The sequence below is a fragment of the Hippocampus comes genome, unplaced genomic scaffold, assembly GCF_001891065.2.
Source record: "Hippocampus comes isolate QL1 unplaced genomic scaffold, H_comes_QL1_v1.1 scaffold155, whole genome shotgun sequence".
NCBI classification, from domain to species: domain Eukaryota; kingdom Metazoa; phylum Chordata; class Actinopteri; order Syngnathiformes; family Syngnathidae; genus Hippocampus; species Hippocampus comes.
In genome coordinates this window covers 926251-949457 of record NW_017804967.1, presented here as the reverse complement: position 1 = coordinate 949457, position 23207 = coordinate 926251, and the positions used below count along the sequence as shown (strand labels likewise).

At 44.1% G+C, this 23207-nt stretch overlaps 2 protein-coding genes across 4 annotated transcripts in view; both read right to left on the bottom strand.

The window, feature by feature from the left end:
* The window catches only part of ndufs4 (NADH:ubiquinone oxidoreductase subunit S4), a 16737-nt gene extending 3696 nt beyond the window's left edge, over window positions 1-13041 (bottom strand). Inside the window, exons 1-2 of the mRNA XM_019888280.1 lie at window positions 12914-13041; window positions 11276-11354 (exon numbers count right to left, since the gene is read on the bottom strand). Of these exons, the coding sequence (XP_019743839.1) occupies window positions 11276-11354; window positions 12914-13008 (174 nt within the window). The 5' untranslated portion in view covers window positions 13009-13041. The remainder of the gene's footprint in view (window positions 1-11275; window positions 11355-12913) is intronic.
* Window positions 13042-15116: 2075 nt separating this feature from the next.
* Window positions 15117-22803, bottom strand: fsta (follistatin a). Of its 3 annotated transcripts, none has more exons than XM_019888249.1 (6): window positions 22492-22803; window positions 21697-21894; window positions 21340-21558; window positions 20200-20424; window positions 18647-18877; window positions 15117-16417 (listed from the first exon to the last, which is right to left on the bottom strand). In XM_019888249.1, the coding sequence occupies exons 1-6, from the start codon at window positions 22580-22582 to the stop codon at window positions 16335-16337; spliced, it is 1047 nt and encodes a 348-aa protein (XP_019743808.1). In that variant the 5' UTR covers window positions 22583-22803; the 3' UTR covers window positions 15117-16334. The 3 variants fall into 3 exon arrangements, with proteins under 3 accessions (XP_019743808.1, XP_019743818.1, XP_019743827.1); XM_019888259.1 differs by having other exon boundaries at window positions 21703-21894; window positions 22492-22802; XM_019888268.1 differs by lacking the exon at window positions 15117-16417 and adding an exon at window positions 16932-18516 and having other exon boundaries at window positions 22492-22802.
* Window positions 22804-23207: the final 404 nt, after the last annotated feature.

Genomic DNA, 23207 nt, shown 5'->3' with positions numbered 1-23207 from the left:
GGGCGGGGGGTGGGGGGTGGGGGGGTCGCTTTGCATGAACCCCGCACACAAAAGCCCGTCTATGCTGCGGCAAAAGAGCTTCCAACGGTATTGAAGCTTTGCACAAATGACATGTCCAACCGCTCGGCGACAAAAACGATCCGAGCGGCCGTGCTGCGGCTCGATGTAATCATAAACAAGATCTGCGCGTTGAAAGCAACGCCAAGAGGGAAAAAAAGAGGGACAAAAGAGGGAGAAGAATTCACAAGTGCTTGGTAATTATTTCCGTCTGCCCCGTCTACTTAACCTTAACAATTCCTGCGTGTCGCCCAGAAGACAAAAACATGTTCTCTTCACCCGTAGGGAGCGCAGCGCACGGCTGATGACACAAGAACACCCAAGACGGTGTGAAAGTGCAACTAAATTAAGGCGCCGATGTTGTTGTTTTTTTTTTTTTTTTTTTTTTTGAAGCAAGTAGGAAGTTACTGAAGAAAACCAAACATGCTTGGAAATGTTGCTGTGGGGCGGATTTAATTAGCAATACCAGAAGGATACCAGAAGGATCCAAGAGGAAAAAAATAAAAAAATGACTTGATTGTCAGCATTCACATCGGCTAGTTTTAGGAGCCACTTTCCAGCATTTGCGTAAATGCTTGTCTCACTTGTGATAAGAAAGAAAAATGATTTCTGTGAAGGATCTGTTCTCGGGAATCTCACTGCACGATTTTCCAAAAAAAACAAAAGACCAGCAGCGCTGAAGAAAAACGACGTCAGTAACAAAAATTTCCCGGCACACACAAGAGCATTCGCGGAAATGTAACATTTCTTCGCGGGCAACGACATTTGCACGGAAGCTCAATTTTCAAATGAGGGCATTCAGCGTGCGTTCTCGTCTCTTCGCATTGGCACAATAAGACGTTAAAAACTTGAACTGAGCGTTTCATTCTTTGCATTCACATTTTTTTCAAGGGGGTGAAACATTTCTGTCTCCAGTTCAATGGACATTGTGCTGCTCTTTTTGATGTGTGTGCCATGGCCACTTGGGGGCAGCATAACACAGACTCACGAGCAGACACGGAGACGGTCAAAACTCCCCAGGAAGCTGCAGTCATGCGCGTGGCTCTTCATTGACGAGGATGGTTATTTAATCCAGTGGTCCCCACCATCAATCTGCAGCCCGGCCAATTGGTACCAAGCCGCACAGACTGATGGGGGGGGCACATGTCATCATGAGTGTGAATGTTTGATTCTCTGCATTGGCACCAGAAAAATGATCAGACACAGACGAGTATGAATGCCTTTTTCTTGACGGCCACACCGGCAGAACGACACGTCATGAACAGCGGCATTAGCGCCAACACTTGATACACCGATTTCACCATCCGGACGTAAAGCGAAGCGGTACGGTGAGCGATTTCATCCGGATGGAGACGGTGCTTGAATCACATCTCACTCCAAAAAAGAAGGTCCTTGATGGAAGGGCGGTAGGATGTGTCAAAACAAAGGCACTGGAAACACTCGGAGCTCATTATGGGTCCCACTGTAAGCACAAGTAGCAGTCTAGACTCGGGACCATGCCTCGCACGCATGAGACCGAGCACTCACGAGGTTGTCGACCTCGGCAGACTGCGGGCCACAATACCGGGATTCACAAAGGGAACGATTGTGGCTGGAATGCGCTGTGTTCCCAGGAGGACTAGGCGGCAGCCTTTACAAAAAAGGGGAAAAACACGCACGGTGGGCACTTTTTTTTTTTTTTTCCTTCTGCCACGTACAGGAAGCAAAATGAGAACTATCAAGTTTGACACTATTCACAGGGCCTTCACGGGGCCCGACAATACCTGGCCGGGCAGACAGAATGCGGAGCTTAAGAGCGGAGGGGGGGAGGCGCCGGCGCTCAAGTCTCCGTCACGTGAAAGCGTGTCGGTATTTGTGACACCTCCGGGCTGCGTGCCAAATAAAGAGCATGGGGGGGTTGTCGCGGTGGGGCCGACGGGGACCGCCACAATGCTGAAAGCCGGTACACCCCCCCACCCCAAAATGCTGAAAGGAGGGACCTGCTGGGGGCCGGTGGCATCGACGCCGCGCAATTTGGGCTGCGTAGGTATTTGTATTGGCGCTTTGACAATGTGTTTTCGAACTCCAGGTTGAAGCAAAAATAATCAACAAGCCCCACCCATGCTCCAAGCATCCATGAAATCAAAGATGTTTGGCCCTATTTCGGCATTTCAAAGTCAAGACTGACTTCCTGTCCACTGGAGCATTTTGTTATTTTGCACTTGGATGACCTCCACCTCCTTTAATCCTGATTGGTTACGTTCAATCTGCCATTAATGACCATGAATGTCCGACTTTAGAGTCGTTTCCAAAAAAAACCTATCAAAGGCCACAGCGAAGGAAGCTTACCGAAAGCACGGACGGGGCTGTGTATGTGTGACGGACACAAACTGTCTTCCGTGCCAACGCGGTGTCCATTTTGTTTGAATGATTTACACAAAATTGTTCACGTTTCCTGCCGTGCGTTTCCCACACTTTGGACGGTGGAAATTCAAACCCACTTTTGCCTCCTCGGTGATATCTGCTCTCGACATTCTTGCTGATTTCATTTGCAGATCTACTTTTAAAAAAAATAATAATAAGTAGGGGACATTTTCAGGATTTTTGTGGCTAAACGTAAATGGAAAGAAAAGTGCCTCAAAAATATTTCTGATGAACGACATCCAAGAAAACGCGCTCGGCAATTCATCTGAGATCGCGGGCGGCCAAGTTGGATGACGGCAGAAAACGCGTGGGGGTGGGGTGGGGTGGGGGGGTGGATAAGGCCTAGCAGCTAATACCGAAAGACCTCACGGAGTTTTTTGGCGGAACATCGCCAAGAGCTGGGAGCGGCGCGTCCTCTGCGCCGTTACTGTTCGTTCGCTTAGCCCCGCTTTCCTCGGGGCGAACACTTGATACTCCCCTCGCGGCTATTGAAGAGAAGAGGATTATTTTAGTCCTAAAACAAACCATAAAAAGAAAACTCACATCTGTTTGTGTTGCTCCTTGACGGCTCAATTATTGGAAAATCATCTGCGTGCAACCGAGCCAGGAGGTGGATGTGCACAAACTTAGTGTAGTCGACTTCGGATCAGAGAGCAAGCGTGTGCGAATGCGTTTTGCTTTTTCTTCTGCGCTTGGAAATGCTGTACACAGCCTGTCCGTTGACAGGTCATGTTTTTTTGGGGGGGGGGGGTTCATCATTCAATTTGTCTTTAACAGTTAGCTTTAGCATCCAAACCAACTGGTCCATTGAGGTCACTCTAATTGACTCTTTGTAAGTTTTCCAACGATCTTTATTCTTGACTAAAATGATCAATTCCAGCTCCGGCCTCCCTGTGTGGAGTTTGCATGGTCTCCTTGGGCCTGCGTGGGTTTTCTCCGGGTACTCCGGTTTCCTCCAGCATTCCAAAAACATGCACGGCAGGCTGATTGGACACTCGAAATTATCTCTAGGTGTGAGTGTGAGCACGGATGGTTGTTCGTCTGTGTGTGCCCTGCGATTTGATGGCAATTAGTTCAGGGTGACCCCGCCTACTGCCCAAAGACAGCTGGCATAGGCTCCAGCACCCACCCGCCCCCCCACGACCCTTGTGAGGATAAGCGGATCAGAAAATGGATGGATGAATGTGACGACGCTTCGGTTTTCATTTTCACACCGACTACATGAGGTAATGGACTGAACGTCAGACCGATGGATCCTGGTGATTTGACAAAATGTCTCCGTTGCCATGACAGCTACGACACGTCGGTCGTACGCTTGGGCTATGGTAGCGCAAACATCCGCACGACAAAGCTGCAGCTCGGCAGCCCAGGGAGGTCGGGGGTGGTCAATGGAGCTGAATCATGTTGAGTCAGCATGTGTTGAAAGCACAAACACATCACCCTTAACCCCCCCTCGAACCCCCCACCACGGTGTCCCGGCAGCACCCAGACCGAGACCCTCACTCAACAACCTCCGCCGGTTCCCACCTTCGCCCCATCTTTGAAGTGCAAAAAAAAAAAAAAGTGTGCCAATTACCGATTGGACGTCGAAACAAATCTCAGGTTGCTTGCCTCATGTATGGCAGCGGTCAAGAAGCAGCTGGCGCGAGGGTCATCTTGGATCTCACGTTACGCATACCATCAAGATGGAAAAGGCCGGATGGACCGAGTCCTTTGTGGGTCTCATGTCTGCTGTGTAGCATCCCATCCCGACCTCGCTTCAAGTGTTCTTTCGGACAGATGTTGTGAGTTTTTGCCAACATTACAAAATGACATCAATCTTTTGCGAAAATAGCGCAGATCCAGATCAAATGATTTGCCAACATTGGACGGCAACTAATAAAAAGCCGCTGCTGACGCATTATTAGAGCACGTGAAGGCCCAAACAAAACGCGTTTGGAATGACAGCTTCATGAGGCTAAATACCTGAAACGCGATCCGAAATGGAACCGGCTATTAGAATTTGTCACTCATTAATCCTGCCTGTCTGTCTGTAGTCTGGAGTCTTCCAACAAATCTAACAGTGATACATTACTCTTTCATCCAGTCTGTCCAATTTGTTTTATGGTACATTGACAACAAGTAGCCAGAAGAGAGATTTAAAAAAAAAAAAAGTTGGGATTTCACGTTAACCCTTTCGTGCACCCTGTAACCTGATAACACGATAAGTTGTCCACTGTAGTAATCGCTGTCCCCGAAAGGGTTAAAAATCACACAATTCGATTGTATCCATAAGAGGGTCTAACCCTGGGGTCGGCAACCCACGGCTCCAGAGCCGCATGCGGCTCTTTAGCGCCGTCCTAGTGGCTCCCCGAAGCTTTTTCAAAAATGTTCAAAAATATATTTTTTTGTTTTAATATGGTTTCTGTAGGTTTGAAAACGTGACACAAACATTATTCTTATATCCTTCGTTATAAGGCCTTTATTTATTTATTTATTCATTTTGTGGCTCCAGATTTTTTTTTTTTTGTTTGTTTTTTTGGGGGGGGTCCTATATGGCTCTTTCAACATTTTGGGTTGCCGACCCCTGGTCTAATCTGTGGTTATGAGGTAAAAGAAGAAGCATGCGAGCTTTTTATTGGCTCTGCCGAAACGACACTTTGTTAACTTTCTATAAAACTGGTCAACGCCGACAAGGGCTGAGGACTCCTCTTAAGAGGCTTCGTTTTGAGGGAAGAGAGTGTCGATGAATGAAGTACTATTTAGCGGATGATGCATAATAAAGCCACTTGTCTGACGCCCTTCAAAGACATCCCACATCCGCAGACGCAGCTGACATTTTTTTTTTTCACGTGCTTTTCGAGAGGGCGACCAGACAAAACACACTTCACTTGTCTGGGGTAGGAGCGAGGGGATGGGAGGGTGGGGCAGGGGCTGGGGCTGGGTCTGGTGTCCCAAACGTGCTCGGTGTCTGAGGCTGGGCAGGCTTGGAGAATTATACACCCCTGTTACTGCAGAATTAAAACTGGATGGGCTAAATATAGCCCGCCTGTGAGCGAGTTTTATCGTGACTCTGCCTCTTCAGTGGACAAGAAATAAAATCGTATTTTTTGAATGGATATGTACAAAGGTGTTGGAGTTGAGATGCTCTTGAGCAACACAAGAATGAGTTGATAAGTCGTCATCCCGACCGAAGGCCTTTCTATTTGGAGTTTGCACTTCCGTCTTTGTAAAGGCAGAATGTTTCATACAGGTCCCGCATCGGGTCCGAGTAGATGACGAAGGTGCGCCTAATTCAGAACAATCAGGTTACATAAACCGCCGCGCCGCTCCATCTTTTGGATCAAGGCGGGTCGTTTTTGAGAAGCCGCCGACAGCCTCGCTCGCACCAACGAGAGCATAGCCGTTGGCAGAAGTAAGAACGGCGCCGTCCAAAACCTTCCCGACACCATACGAACTAAGCAAAGAGCGTGATTGGTTGTGACACAATTAGGACGATGATAATTGGACGCATCTTGGAGCTGTCAATGGATTTCATAACAAGACGGCACAGACTTGGCGCCAAGAAAGATGCGGTTTGCTTTCTCACAATCAGATCGGTTCAGTTAGACCAGGCGTCTCCGGTTCTCGAGGGCCGCTGTCCTGCTTATTTTAATTGCCTCTGCCTACTCTAACTCACCTGATTCAAATCATCAGCAGAAGTAGCCTGATCCTGCTCCCGATTATTTGAATCAGGTACGTTGGGAGCGGGGCGACATCTAAAACAACTGCTAGCTACATTGGCGCTATTGCCACGCGACTAAAAGGGAAGCAGGAACATTTGTGGTTACCGAACCCCTCCAAAACTTTGAACCGCAACTCTTTTGCTCGGACGGGATGTTCGATACCCGGTAAAGACTTTCCTGTAAATGTTGGAAGAAAGTAAATATTTCCCCAATGAAGAAGCCTCTCCGTGCTACGCGGTAAACAGACCAGCTAGTTTCGTGCTTCGGCACACGTCTTCGCCCCGGCTCACCACTTCTGACCTGTCTCCACTCTCTTGTAAAAACCCAAGTGCCTTTCGAGAACTCTATAACAAGGCTTCACAAGCACTTTAAGATGACGGCGTTGTCTTTATGTGGGGAGAGTGAGCTCGCTTGCGCCGCGGCTAACTTCAACAGCGCTACTCAGACATATCGGCGGTGGATTAGCGCTTCAATTTGACGCACTTTGCGAGACGAGCGGTGTCAATGATCTCTGCCAAAAGGCGAGAAAGCAAAGCGGGAAGTCTGGGCCACGAGTGAGGGGAGGTCGCAGACATTCCGTGTAAAGCTGTGTATCAGTGGCCTGCCAGCCGGACGCTGGGAGCTGCCCAGCATGCTTAATCAAACAGTAATTACAAACAAAAGCAGGTCGGCATGGGCAGTCTAGGGAACAGCTCTGGGCACCGCCGCTCCATCACGCAGGGCTTTTTTTTTTCCCCCCTCCCTCCCTTCCTTTTGGCAGGGTATCAATTGAGGCGTTTTTATGTTGTTTTTTTTTCGACACTATGCTCAGAGACATGTCAAACCGTTAAACATTTTGCGGAAAAGACTCACCGCGAAGGGCAGTTATTGCCATTCTCAAGTTCCTTGACCTCAACTGAAAGGATTTTCACTTAACTCATTCAGTAGCAGCTAATTCGAGACCAAGTATAAAAAGACGTTTAAAAACGTCTTTGGGAGTGAATGAGTGAAATGACATCGAGAAAACAATTTGACTTTGTTTGAATGGCCCGGAGGAAAGAATCGTTTTTTTTAGCTCATTGCAAAACGTACACGATATGATATAATTTCTGAATTGTTGCCGTCCCAATCAATCTCATGGTATAGTTCGTTTCTGCAACACGAAGAATGTCATTGATGTGTGTACGGACACATGTCTTTCATTGACGAGTGACAAGACGGTCTGAACTGCCAATGAGAAACAGATGAAGATGGGGAGGGGAAATTGACACTCTCGAACTGAAGGGGGCAGAATTGTACGAATCCGTTTCAGAACAAGAACTTAAAAAGACAAGTCCCCGCAATTTGAACGCTTCAGATGGAAGACCACAACTTTGCTCTGTTTTCTCAAGACTGTAACAACATAAGCTTCCTAGCCACACAGCATCCAAGAAGTAATTGTTTTTTTCCCCCCATCTGAGTATTCTTTCTAAACTCTCGCAAAATCCTGAGCTCCAGGAGACTCGACCCCCGGCCCCCCGAACCTCCCAATCCTTCTGTAATGGAGATGAGCATTGCACAAACTGCAGATGCAAGTTCCTGTAAGCAGCGCTTTGTTTGGGACAGACGGGATCGATGGGGCAAGATACTGAATGTCACCCCAAAGACTTGATGGCGCTGTATCAAAAGATCATTTCGCCGGGGGCCAATATGCAGGCTCATCGAAATGAGGTTATTCACAAAGGTTGGCAACCACGACACAGCACTTTTTTCTCCTCGGGCTGCTCGAGAGGGAGACCGCGTGCAAACTCGACATAACCTCTCGGCGGACCGAGACCTTTGTTTGATTGGTCGAACCAGAGAGCAATTTGCACATATTGACGTCCGGATGAATGACTAGCGTGCTGACATAGTCGGAATGCCCAAAAGGGAGAGCGCTCCCATTAGCCTCTCCCATGTGAGACGGCGGAAGCACCGACTGTCCTGCAAACAGCTGAGGGCCTCTCTTTTTGGGCCTGTCTGAGCAAGTGTTGGAGTTCTTCCCGCCGTCGCGGGCGACGGCGGCCCACAAAGGGACCTCTGTGGCCGACAGCACTAAAGTGGCCACTGTCTTTTTTTCGCGAGTCTCAGGGTGTCTCACAAACTTTTTCCAAGCTTCTTTTCTTTCACCACCAGCACCCCCTCCTCATTTTTTTGAGGCCCTCTTTTTTTTTTTTTCTTCTCCACTCCGCTGTTCCTCTCAGTAGCCCCCACTGAGAGGACAGAGACAGACACTCCACCCAGCCAAAGGTTTGTCTGCCAGTATGGTCAGCTTTTGGTGAGGAACAAAAGCACACTGACGCTGCCCACACACAGCACCGAACCCCGCCACCCCATCCCACCCCCGACTCAGCAAACCCCAAAAACAAGCCCCCCAACAGACTCCCTCGTTCTTAGCAAACTCCCTATTTATTATCTTTTATCTCAGTTTTCTTTTAATGGCTTTAACAGTCGCACCACTCAGACCAGCACAATCTGCTTGAGGACAAATGGTCCATCTCAGAGATTTGTTGAAAACCAATTTACAATACAATACATCTTCATCTATAAAACGCTTCCAGCTCTGGCTTTAAAAAAAGCGCTGTACTGAACATTGAACATAAAATAACCGTAATACAACAGAAACTGACCCTTTTTTTTTCCCTTTGGGAATCACAGCTCCGAATGTCGCATGAGCAAACTGAGAAAACAAGTGCACTGTGATTGGTTGTCACCTAAGCATGAGCAACTGTTTTGTCATTTTCAGTCGACAGAACGTGGCAAAATGGCCGCCACCTGAGATGTATAAAAATGGGGGCGATTTTGCTGCTTCTCTCATATTCCACAGATGCAATATTAATCAGAATGCTGTGTTTGTACAACATTGCCGTGAAGAAAAAATTCATGTTGACTTCCCCTTTAAAATACTCAGGATTAACTTTAATGACAAAAGGGATAATGCCGCTGTGAGTGGTGTTGATGTTTGTAATGTAACTGTTACAAGTCAAAGGGAAAAACAACAAAAGATTCAGCTTCAATTATGAGGACTCATCGGTTGATGCCGTATCACAAAGTGACCTCAATCTTTTCAGTGGTTTTTTATTTGTTGTTGTTGGGGTGGGGTGTTGTGGTTTTCTACAGTTTGAGCTCAAAATAACCATCCCATACTCAGTAAACACATTCTTGACACGAACGCATGATTAAACATGCGTACTGCTACTTATTCAAGTCACTGTACTTGGCAGTGAACAAACAACTTGAGTGATGATGAATCACATGTGCAGTACGGCGCCGTTGATTCGTGATTTATGACGTAACCACCACATAGAGAAATACTGCTGTCAAGCAATTAAGGTTTTTTTTATTTATTTTTTAATAAACTTTCCCAAACTAATTGTGCTTATTCTGATTTGTATTTTTCTGACTTGTTACAGCCATAAATAACACTGATTTTGTCGGGTATTTCGGAAAAAAATTAAAAATAGCATCCAACATTAGCATGAAGCGCTGTGTTGGACCGTCAAGACACGGCCAGTACCCCTTTCATAAATGAATGTGATACAATAAACAGCACATTGTTTTACAGAAAACAAAAAGTGTGTCCACATTAGATTTTAGTCCAACCTCCCTGCTTTCAGCCGTTCGTATTGAGGAATGCTTGTTGCACGCTAATTTGTGCTGCCTCAGCTGCCTGCGAGCTACGGCTAGCTAGCTGACGTGGCCCAAAACATGATGCGGAACCGCAAATTCACTTTGCGTCCGGCGTCAACACAGCGCATGTCACAAGTCACGAATTGTCGCCTAAATGGCCGCAAAAAAGCCACACGTCTGATTTGTGTCGTTATCACGCAACGGGGAGAAAGACGGAGAAGTCGTGCTAATTGCTAATCTATCATGACAGAAATAAGTGATTGGGCTCTTACAGTATACTTGTCACATAGAGAATCACTAGAGAATATCCACACACTTCAATAACTGCCAGTGCATTTGCTTCTTCTTGTTAGCATCTTATTGCGCCCCCCCAAAAAAGTACAATTTTCAGAGAAAAAAATCCTTTCATGCTAGTGCGGGTTTTATGCTGCATTTTTTCGTGGCTTTTGCGGTTCCGCCGTAATTGAGAGATGCTGCTTTTGTTTTGCACATCGCTCATATTGGATTTCAAAAGCAACTGTGCTACTTCATATGACAAGTATGAACAAAGCCCCTAAAGACTCATTGTGTGGGGTGTTTTTACAAGATTAATTTAAGCTGGAAAATATGAGCAAGTTCATGGGTAAAATATATGAGAGATTGGGAATGTGAAAATTGCAAGTTCAGCAAAGCCAAGGCCCAAACTGGATCACGGGACAAAACCTACATTAGCTCCATATTCATTTACAGTGTTGGAACCAAGTCGCCTGTCAAGGTCAAATGAAACAGTTATGAGGTTTGGGGTTCGAATCTTGGCTCGGGCCTCCTTGTGAGGAATTTGTGTGTGTTCCTGTGGTTGTGTGGCTCTTCTCCTGGTTTTCTTCTTCCCACATTCCAAAAACTCGGAACATTAAATTCATTGCAGACTGTGGACAAGAAATTGTCCAGAGGGCTAAATGGCTCTTTTCTTCCTGCAACTGACTGGCGACCCTGGCCAGGGTGTCAGCCGGGACAGACTCCAAGCTCCGCAGTGACCTTTCATGAGGACAAGTGCTCCACTTTATAGAAAATGGTTGGATGGTATTGCCCATTGCTCATTTTGCCGTCTGTATTCATTACCGGCAAATTATCATAACAATAACAAATGTCACTTTTGTAGGCAGAATGGAAGATTGCTGCTTGGAAAGGAATGACTATTATTACAGTGACTTTAAATATAAGTTTCATGCTTTTTACATTTTTTGGGGGTCATTTTTCCTGTCACTTTATCTTGAGCACATCGATCAACGCAAATCACTGTATCATAATTACAGTGCTTGCCAGGATTTCAGTTTTGACGGATTGCAGGGTCAGTTTGGCAGGTGGCGAGGAAGGGTTTGTAAGACATTCTTCCACAAAAGTGTGATTGTTCTGGCCTCTGATGAAAGCATTGTGTGGTTGGAAAGCAGCGAATGAGACAAACATCAACTTGTGCGTCACATTGTAACGAGGAGGGAATTCCTTACCAGTTTCTCATCTACTGTGATAAGCTGCGAGTCTCGTCCAGCTCCCTCCGCCAGCCTCTGCGCGGACGTGCTTGTAAACCTAAAACCATTAGATACGTTTTACACGCGGAGAAAAACACATCAGAAATTGCGCAAGAAGCCGCAACAGTGACAATCATGCCAGTCAAACCATCTCGGAAAATGAAACGCCAAGGTGGGAATGCCCACCCCGCCGCCGATTACTTCTGTCTAGTGAATTTCTGGCCTCATATGGCTCTCATCCTAATGACAGGACGCGCTTCGTGTTAACTGCGGTCAACCGTCCGGCGAGGACTGACTGTGTAGGCTCTTTGTCGATGTGCAATGTGCCTCCAAGAGTGTCATTCTTCTGGACAACTACAAAGCCGCTCCGCTTAGCCATCTGTAGTAATACACCGATTGCAATAACGGTGTCAAGGCCGATATTTGTTCGTCTATACTCATACTTGGTACTGATAATACTCTAATATGTATCTCCATCTACTTACTTCACAAGTAGGTGAGAAAATTTCAGTCGAAACCTTAAGGGCTGGGAGACATGGCCTAAAATTATTTATTTATTTATTTCTAATCTTTTATTTAACCCAAGTGGCAGCAAAATGTCAATGTTTCAATTTAAAGGGAAACTCGACCCAGAAATCTTGACGATAACACTGTATGTTCTCTCAGGACAACACAGTGTTTTCTTACAATGAGTGAGTGGTCTCAAACTGCAACATGGTGGACAAACAAATACTTATCACGTGATCAGACATTGTTTATTGATCTTTTTCAAGAGTGTAAAGAAAGTTCAATTAAGACCATTTCTGTAGCCTTCATTTATTTTAAAGTGATATAAGTTGGGCAACAGTTTAAGTTGCTCATTTCCATCTCCTGATTTTAAAAAATGATTTTTTTCCAACGAGCACGTATTATTTAATATTTGATTTATAGGACGGCGAATCTTTACTTTTACTTGAGCCACAGTATTATAGTTGAAATCCGTTATTTTTTAAAAGGGACATTGTAGTTAATATACATTTTTAACAATTGTAATTGCCCCCCAGCGAACTGAAAAGCTAATTTTAGTTCAAGGAAAATACTGCCTGGCTGAATAGCGTTTACCTCAGCGAGATTGTGCAGTTCACCCTCGCTGTACCCCTAGTAGCTCTATTTGCAACAATACTCTTACTTAGATAACAATTTGGGTTCCACGACCCATCTCTAGAGATACATTTTTTCAGTCACGACACAAACATTTAAGAACTTATGAGCGCACGTTTATCCCCCGCAGAGAAATGTTGAATTGAGCAAATCTGCGTAAGGTTTGACTGCATCTAGCATTGGCTAGTCAACTGGCTAGCCGAAAGTGTTAAAGGGTGTTGTTCGGACATTGATTTTCACAATCTTGATATAATCAGTTTAATGGTTCAATACGCACGTTTGGCTTCCACATTCTAACAACTGTTTCTTTTGATGGACATGAAGGCATTTGAGGTCTATTAGCCATTGACAAGCAAGCCACACGATCTGCGTGCTACGTTTAATTTTTCCATCAATTAGAAGGAGCATATCTTTCAGAGTCACTCCAACGACACTAAAACGGGTGTCAAATGACCACACGGGTGGTGTAATGTCTACCTGAGGGGGTTCAGGAACACTTTAGAAGCCGCGTCGATCACAGAAAGACGTCTCAGTCCGACAAGTGACATTGAGGCCGCCATGTTTGTTGTCATCAAGCATCTACGGCAGCTGCGGCGGGTCAAAACACAGAATGCAAACAGTCGTTTCGACGGTAAGGCAACACGTCAAGCCAGAAGATTTCGTTGAAATCACGTCGATTACGCCTTTTATTAGAAGTACACTTCAATGGATATGTACGAATATTGCTCCTGTTCATAAGTAAAAGCAAAAAAATAAAATTAAAGTACAGACTCGGATTTCTAGAAAAGCAACTTTTTATATAAATATTTAAATGTACTTATTTTCTTTTAAAAGAAATTGAGGAAAAACAGGAACGCATTTGTTTAATTTGTATACTTTTTTACAAGATTGCAACCCTGTTACAGATGCTCAGGTACCTGAAAAATATGTACTCCAAAATATTTACAATTATATAAAGACAGTTTCATTCTTTTTGAGTTGTACTTTAAACTCATTCACTCCCAAAGACATATCTACTGTATATGTCTTTTCACACTCCACACGTTCAACCCCAGATACTTATTTTTTAAGACTTAAGGTAAAAAAAAATTTTTTTTTTTTTAAAAAGGCCGTCTAGAATTAGCCGGTACTGAATGACTTTTAACCGGATTGTAAATCAATGCTAATGTCAGCATTATTGTTCAAGAGTACATGTAAGGTGTCAATATGTTCCGGGAACATATACTGCCAATATACTAACTGCAATGTCTGCTATTGGCAGTAATTGGGGCAAAAAAAAAAAAAAAAGGCAAAATAAGGCCTCTACAGAAAAAATAGATCCCACAAGATAACAAGATGGCAAAAACATGATCTCATGACAATTCATTGACACGCTTTGTTGATATTGTGCAGCTCTTTCATGGCATTTTGACAAAGTAGCACAGATACGTTTAGCATGATTGTACAAAAAAAACAGCAAACCCAATATCCACGAAACTTCATTGCAAGGTAGTGCATGAGACAAGGGGGGAAAAAAAATGTGACAATCTGGATATAGGTCCCAACACATCGATATCAGTGGTGCATTTCGGACCCAGACCCTCAGTGGGCACTTAAGTCACCTAATTTACTTCTTAATACCACCTTAATACCACCACTATCATGTGACAAAAAAAAAAACACGATAAAGTTATTGTTGTGTAGTGTAGTATTCGTTGTATTCTGTTTTGTGTAGTCTGAACTAGCTTCTTGCCGCACTCAAACATGCTGCTGCGGAAGTGCCAAATAAATCATTTTCCAGGTTGAAATAAGCCAGCCAGGTGCAGTGTTGGCTGAGCTATCCTCACAATGTCCAAGTTTCCCGTAAAGTCCACCTTGAAAATGATTTTTTAACAATGTTCGACATTTGGCCTCTCCTATCAACCATTTGACAAATCGCAAGACTATTTAACTCTGATTAACCAATCAGAGGACAGAAAAATGCTGACGCCAAGCCAACCCTTTCCCAATGCCAGGTATGGTCAATTTAAAATATGATTGGTTTAAAAAAAAAAAAAAACTGCCTTGGCTACTCCTGTGTATGGATCATGGGCCAACACTCCTGATTCTCAAGGCCTTGGGTAGAATACATTGACATGGCAGCACGTAAAGTTGTATTCTGATGAGACAAAAAAATGATAATAATAAATAAAAAATTTAACGGACACTACTGGTAATTGGGCAGCCAAGAGAATGGCTATGAAATGAAGATGATAGTCTGCTGGAAATAAATGATACAATTTCAAGTAACTTCTAAATCTAGGTCAGTTCCTTCCGATAGTGTTTCGGCCCAGTAGAGTAGGCCTTACAGGCAGTGACTTCACACCACAAATGAATATGCAAAGTTTTTTTTTGTTGTTTTTTTGTTTTTTAACGTTTGAGACACCAAGGCATCAATACAAATCAAGCTCATAATCATTCATAAAATAGAAGGTAGCATGCTAATGACTAAATATTGGGACAAACTACCACAAAAATTGTTTTTCTTTTTTAAAGTTTGGCCATGGCGCTGGCATGTGCTTTACTGAGTGATATCACTAAACAGCAAATCAAATGGTGGCCTTTTAAACACTACTATATTGAAATAATAGGAGTCTTCCCATCTAATTTTGCAAATTCAAATCTTCTTCCCAAGACAACAGAGTCAGGAAAACGTATAAGGAAAAAAAAAACTTTTATTGTTTTACTCTTGATATCTGTACAAATATCCTCAAACTTTTTTTGTATGTACATAGGACATTTACATAAAAAATACAAAACTATATATTCATAACAGAATTTTGTATTTCTCTTGCTGATGCTTTAAAATCAACATTAAATCCGAAGGAAAAAAAGAAACAAAACAAACAAGAGTGACAAAGTGTGATATTGTGTTGAATACTGCAGTAAAACATGCATTTATCCTACCGGAGCTCTGCGAGAGCAACATTGGCATAGGAGAAAGACAACAGCACACAAATGTTAATGGCACATTGTTTCCAAAGTCGTCAAGTATCATCCCAAACATACCTCTTTTTTTTTGTTTGTTTGTTTTGTTTTTTGTCTTGTTGTTCTAATGCGATAATATAAATGCTATTATAGAACGCTGACGAATCTAAAGGCCTAAATGTGAACTGAAAAACATGAAAAGAAAAATCAAATGGCTTTTTTTTTCTTTTTCGCTTCCGTTTTAATTACTGCTGTGTTGTTTAAAAAAAAACATTGAGAGTCTCCCTTTGGTCAATTATTATTATGAACTGTAAACAAACCAGAAACACATCTGTACATTAAAAAAAAAAAAACGTTGATATATTCCCAATAAATAAACACGCAGCCCAAACATGCATTTACGTTGGTGTGACATAAACATCTGTGATAGAGATTTGACAGGAACAAGCAGATTTTCTTTTTCTTTCTTTCTTTCTTTTTTTTTTTCATTTTACAGCTGAATGAAAGCGGAATGCAATTTACAGCATTTGTCGAGGACTCATACTTACAAGGTAACGTGACAAATAAATAACACTGTTTCTCTTTGGACAAATATATTTCTTCATGGTAATAGAAAAAAAAAAGAACGGAAAATAAAAAGCACAACAACAACAACAACAACAAAAAAAAAAAAAAGGAGAAAATGAGTGGTAGATTGTAAGCCTTGACATTGTAAATGTATAAATAAGAAAACACGAAAAAAGTATAAATAAACATCTAGCAGACTGGACTATATGTATACTTCCTTTTTGTTTAAAAATAAATAAGCATACACATCATGTACAGTATGGACATGGTTCCTTGGGACTGGCATGAGCGGGGGGAGTGCTGGCGGAGCGAGGGGGTACGGGTGGGGCGGCGGAGGGGGGGTGGGGGGAGATCATTTTGTTGGGATTGGGGGTTGCTTGGGAGGCTATCCATCCAGTATAGAAGATAAACCCACATAGGCCTTGTAGTCGTCCTCGTCCTCCTCCTCCTCCTGCTCTTCTCTGATGGCTATATGAAGGAATATAGCCGTTGTATGAATACGGACCACAACACAAATCACTAGCGAGTCAGTAGGGTCTACAAAATGGGTGGTGGGGGGTGGAAGGGGGTGGATGGACGGATGGGAGGTGACAGTGATGGTTTTCTGCGATGTATGTAGCTTGTTGTTGTTGTTGGTGAGCGCAGGAGGCGTCACGGCACGGGCCTCGGCAAGCAGCTCAAAACATCATCAACACAACTCTGAGGTATTTCCTTTCCTTTTTACATTTTTTTTTTTTTTTTACATTTTAGAAAAAAAAAATCAAAGCAAAGCAAGGTGACAGTATATATATATATTACAAAACAAAAAAAAAAGGATATCCCTCGTCAATCCAAACATTCAAACATGGTATATCACATTCAGTGGAAAACAGCAATGACAAAGTTTTTTTTCTGTTTGTTTGTTTGGTTTTTTTTTAAACGATGAAAGGAGGGTTGGTATATCACATTCAGTGGAAAACAGCAATGACAATAAAGTTTTTTTTTTGTTTGTTTGTTTGTTTTTGTTTTTTTTTTTTAACGATGAAAGGAGGGCGTGGGTGAACTTCCTCCATCAAATATCACATTGAGAAATATTCAGCCCATGAGGTGATCGTAAAGTTGGTCCCTCTGGTGTCATAGCACGAGAAGCTAACAATGAGACATTCTTTTGAGTGGAGCAACATGGAATGTAAATGCGATACTTCCTTCAGGGCTCTTGCTCAATTTCAACACCGCTTAACCTCCAGCACCACCTCCCCCCGGTCCTCCTCCCTCCCGACAAACGCCGTCTGCTCTCCAGATAGATAGGTAGTCTGCACGCGATTATCAAGGTTCAAATTTGCCGTTCGTCTTGACCCGTCACGACACCAATGTTACAATCACCATCATGTGAATACGGTTAAAAGGGTTGGCGGCATATTCACAAGAGACATTGGAAATGATTGATTTTCAGCCGACCAAAATAAAACATATTTATACAAAAAACGGAAACAAAAGCACAGAAATACGCCAGTAAGGTCATTGGGGGAATTTGCAACTACGGACGGCCATAATAATAAACCATTCATCGCTTCATTGGTTGTTAAGACAACCTGTGTTATGAAAATATAGTATGCACGATATGAATGGTTGATGTTTGTCCGGCCAAAGTCATTCCACATTCCAAAAACATGCATTTTAGTTTCAGTGAACACTGTGAATTATTTATACTGTAGGTTTGAGTTTGAGTGAAAATGCCCGTTTGTCTAGATGTGCCCTGCGATTGGCCGCACGTTAGCTTCGTTGAAGACTTTGAAATTGTCCATAGATGTTTGGGATACAGTAGAGGGACAGGGAGCGGGCGAATATCAAAATAGTGAACATTTGCGTATAATTGACGCCCTTTGAAATGCATTGGATTTCTCTCTCCTTTTTTTTCTTTTTTTTTAAAGATCCCAAAAATTAAGTCAAAAATGCGGATAAACCTCCAATATGTGTTTTCCACAAAAACGGGGTTTGCCCAAAAAAAAAAAACCTCAAAAACATTTTTTTAATTACAAAAATATTGGGGGGGGGGGGGAAATTGTGCAAATATATGAATAGGTCCACTGTATACCTCGCCTGTCGCCCCAAAGTTGGCTGGGGTGGACCCCAACTCAACCCTACTGAAAGACAAGCATTAATAGAAAAAAAAAATGGATGGATGGATGGATGGTGTGCCCTCCCCTGGGCAGCATTACTCTACCGGGTACAATACTGACATGGAAATAGGAGTTCAGAACATTCAGAGGCCAGCTAAATCGCCTGTATTTGTGAAATTGAGGAGTCCAAATGCCCGCTGCCGACCCACTCCATTAGTTGCTTGGCTGAATGAGATTTAAGGCAAAAATATACTCCGGCACTCATCAAATACATGTGGATATCTACATATGACCATTGCAAACTCCCACCTCACTCATACTGAATTAGTCTCTCTGTTATAATGCTTTGCAGAAGTACACGGGGAGGAGGGGGGGGGGTTAAAAAAAAAGAAAAAAAAAGACAACATCATGCAAGTCCGTTCCATTCCAAGTCCGTTCTCCTTGCGAAAGCTGTGCTTGGTGGTGTGTCTGGGGTGGGAATTCAGGGAAAGGAAAGGGGAAGGGGCAAGAGGGTCGTTTAAGCAATGTGGAATACTGTCTTTTTGCCTTGGACAGGGGAGGGGGACGGGGTGGGTTCTTTCTTTTTCTATTTACTTACAGTTGCAAGATCCCGAGTGCTTGACCTCCAGCAGCACCCCCTCGGAGCAGGCGGCCTGTTTCATTGCGCATTCGCTGGGGTAGGTGGTGTTGTCGCTAGCGCACACCGCCTCGTCCGTCCGGCTCTCGGGACACGTGCCTTCGCACTGCGAGCAGCGTCCTCGGCTCATGCGGGCGTCCCACAGACATTTCTTGCCGCCGCCGCACTGGATGTCCTCGCATGACTTGGCCTCTGGGGGGGGAATACAGAGAACAGTTGTTTGGGAAAGAGGGATATGTCTTGTTTGGGAGCCATTTTGTGCTTGGATTTGATTTGTTTTAACGCTTGATCTTCTTTTGAATGCAAACCCATTCGTGATCGGAGGGGTAGTCACATTACGTGCTTAAGTCGAAGTACAGATACTTGTGAGAAAAAAAGACCCTGGTAGAATTAATGATTTAATAATAAAAAAAAAATTACAGATTCAGAAATACACAGAAGTAGTTTTCATAGTATTTTTTTACCGACAAACATACACGCTGGTGTCTTAAATTGAATTTGCTCAGTGACTACACTTTGAACTCAAAACACTTGTATCTGAAATCATCCTTCCTCATTAAAATGAATGGAAGTGAAATTAATCCGTTCCAGAGTTGTAATAATTTTTGGATTTTTCATGACAGTTACTTTTTAGTTTGATTTGACTTTATTTTTTTAATTCAAATACAATTGTTTTAATGTGCAATACATTTTAAATATATTATTTCGTGGGGGCAGAGGTCATTGGTCCGACCTTCCTGTGTGGAGTTTGCATGCTCTCCCCATACCTGCGTGGGTTTTCTCGGGGCATTTTGGTTTGCTCTTACATTCCAAAAACATCCAAGGGAGGTTAAGTGAACACTAAATTGTCCGTAGGTGTGACTGTGTATGTCTATGTGTGCCTTGCGATTGGCTGGCAACCAGTTCAGGGTGTACCCCGCTTGCTATTAACTACAGTTTTTTTATTGTTCTAATGTTCAGTGGTTTACTGTAATGTTAAATATTCTTCAGAGGAATGAAACAGATGTATTTACGATGGATGCATGACGGTGTTTTATGGTAAACCAGTCATTTTTATTAGATGGTGTTTAATGAAGTTCAAGAACCACTGCCTTAAGCGTTCCTGAGATCTCGGTAGACTGCATTCAAAGCGGGGATAGAACTATAACAAACACGCTTTTTCATGGCCACTCTATATTGTGTATTTTAAATGGGGTTCATGGTAAAAAGTAAAAATATATCCTCAAATAAAGTACAGATATCTAAAAGAAAAATCCTTCAGCACAGTAAGGAAAAGTTTGCACTTGGTTGACTTCAATCCCCCCCGCACTGCACTTTGCTGTTCCTCCCAACTCCCCCATAAGGGGAAGTGTTGCCAACATCAGGAAATAATCAAGTGTCCATCATTTCTTGAGCAAACACTCGACATCCAACATGGAATGTTGGCAGCAATAAACACTCTCATTCGGGGAGGTGTGGGTCAAGCGAGTGTGTGTCTTTGTGTGTGCGCACACATGTTTGTGTATGTTACTTACTGATGCATTTGCCCTCATAGGCCACCCCGATGGATCGGCCCAGCAGGCAGGTGGCCCGCCTCAGGTGGCAGGCGCTGGCGTACACGATGCCGTCGTTGCCGCACAGGTACTGTTCAGGGGACGTCACCTCGGGGCAGATCCGGTTACACGTCACACAATAGGCGTTGTTGGTCTGGTCCACCACGCAGGTGGAGCTGCCCGGGCACAGCACGTCTCGGCATGTTTCTGCACGACGGAAGAGTGTTACATCACAATCGGATAACAAGCCGATCGATGCTGTCGGGCGGAATCCTCTGATGTTCAAATCTGTTCCAATTTTTGATTTTGGACAATATGGGCAGTTCCCATAGCAGTTCTTCACAGTTGCTTTGGTACATTTTGAGGACATCAAATAGCAGTTTCTCATTTCTTTGAATAGGTTGCTAATAGGGACATCCAGGCGTGTGATAAGGGGAGGGGGCTGATGTGTGTTCCCATTCGAGTCGTGTATGCGCCACTGCAAAAGTTTACATCAGAACTTGCCTCCATTCGGAGGACACTGACATATCGACAACATTACTAAGCAATTTGACCGTTTTAGCCATCCACAATGACTTGATATTTTGATGGCACTGACATGTTCATCGATAGATGCTAACTTTTCAGAGATAAACCAAGGATTCTGAGCAAGAGGCTGACTTCTTGCGGCTAATCCACGTTTTGCTATTCCTACCGTTTGTTTTGAGAAGTGCACTCTTTTGCAAATTTCGAGAATAATTCGAGAAATGTACTAAAGCGATCTTAAAACAAAATAACCCATCCGAAGTCATAACAATAGCTTGGAAACTTGAACGATACAATGTTTAACCCTTTCAGGGACAGTTATTACTACAGTGGACAGTTTATCATGTTATCATGTTACAGGCTGCATGAATGGGTTAATAATTTTTTTTTTTTTAGTTTCCTGAAAATTTGTGATTTTGGAAATGTGAGGATTCCGCCCTACAGAGATTAGAGATGGACGAGAGGGGTCGTGATATACAGAGAGACAGTGGAAGTGTGAGAGAAAACTGTCACGGGAAATGGGGATAGCTGGAAAGATGCACAGAAATACAGACGCAGAGAGAGAGAGAGAGAGAGAGAGAGGCGAAAGTGACTGACTTTTGCATTTTCCCTGGTACTGCACGTCCAGGTCGGGGTGCGCTTTGCATTTGGCCTTGAGCAGCGCGCACTCGTCCTTGTAGGTCTTCCCGTCCGAGCCGCACACGGGTCCCTTCCACGTGACGTTGGAGCAGTCTGGCGCGCAAACGCAGCGCGGCTTACTCCTCCTGTTCATCTTGCACCTCTTGCCCGGCCCGCAGTCCACGTTATCGCACGACCGCCGGGGGGTAGGGTGGGGGGGGGGGGGGGAGCGAAATCAAGTCCGTTACAAGTCGCGGGCCAACGATTACGACAGGCTTCAAAGGAGAAAAGGACTCGTGATTGATAATGTGCAAAACCAAGGGAAAATGAGTGCACCTCCACCTTTGCAAGGTATGCAATTGGGGGCTCCGCCGTTGAAGATCATCCACCTGAACAGCGTGCTGTTGGGGACGTCCTCCTCGGTCCAGGACGTGCCCAGTCTCCCGCTCCTGCAGCACTCCTCCCTGCTCATCCCGGGCATGTAGAGCACCTGGCAGCGGCCATTCTTGCCCTGCTGCAACCAGCAGTTACCAGCTGCAAACACCCCCCAAAAAATATAGATATCGGAAATCAAAAGTTGGCATTTGGGCGCGCGCAAGCAATCCCGGGACACCCTCCCTCACGCTATTTCGGCACTCGCTCCCGTGCGTGAGTGACAGCGCGGACAATGCGAGCACCAAATAAGCACACGGGAGGGGGGGTGGGGAGGAGGGGGGAAGAGGGTGCTCCTAATTCCCATAGCCGCGGAGCGTCTAGACATGCAGCACTAAAGCGCCACAATAAGCAGCAGCGGCGCGCTATGACGCGCCGAACGCGCATCAAATTATTTTATTGAACATAACGGGACGCAGGCGTGGTGATTTCATTCAATCCAAAATATATTTATCTAAAAAAAAAAAAAAAAAAATGAGATTCAGTAATAATACCCCTCGCAGGTTTGGCACAACTTAGTCCAAACAACTGAAAACTTGTCAACTTGTCCCGTGCAAATGGCACCTGTTTTACGCACTATTTTACCTCATGAAAAATGTTTTTAAAAAAAAAGTTGCCGATGCACCGCACGTGAAGCTGTGTGTGCTTTGAGAGCGGGAAGGGGAAAAAAAAAGTGTCTAAAAGATGAGCATGGCTTACCTTGAACTTTCTGATGCTCCATGAGGTGGCAGAACCACACGAAGAAGCAGAACAAGCCCGGCTGGAGGTGATCTTTCAGCATCCCAAACATGATGGAGGAAGAAGGCAAAGTGGAAAGAGAGGAGAAAAGAGGAGAAGAAGAAGAAGGAGGAGGAGGAGGAGAAGCGGCAGCAGTCGGAGCAGCGACACGAAAGCGCCTGTTTTGACCCTGCGAGGCAGCGCAAAAAAAAAAAAAAGTAATCTGCTTAAGGTAACACTGTTGAATAAGTGTCAGTCTGAGAATGCAGCCTCTCTTTTTAAATCTATAAGGGGTCTCGGGTTGACTGTCTCTGGTGGGCGGTCTCCTTTTTGCCGTGGGGGTGGGGAGATGTTTTTTCTTCTTCTCCTCTTCTTCACTTACCAAAGTTCTTTCGCTGCGTGCAGTCAGGTGACGTGCAACTTTCTCCTGCACCAAAAGAGAAAATACGGATGCACTTATTATTACATTTTTTTTTTAAATCTAATAATAACAATGATAATGTTAAATGTCCGATTGCGCTTTGTTACAGCTGAAGCTGTTGTGAAAGTGGTATGTAAGTCAAGATATACTGTCTAATAATAAGATATATAATAATATAAGTTTTATGGCTGAGGGTGCTTTTCTGCAGTGTTACTGGACATTCGTCCTTTCAATTAAAAGCGCTTCTGTGGTGGTAACTGATATCGCCCCCCCCCCC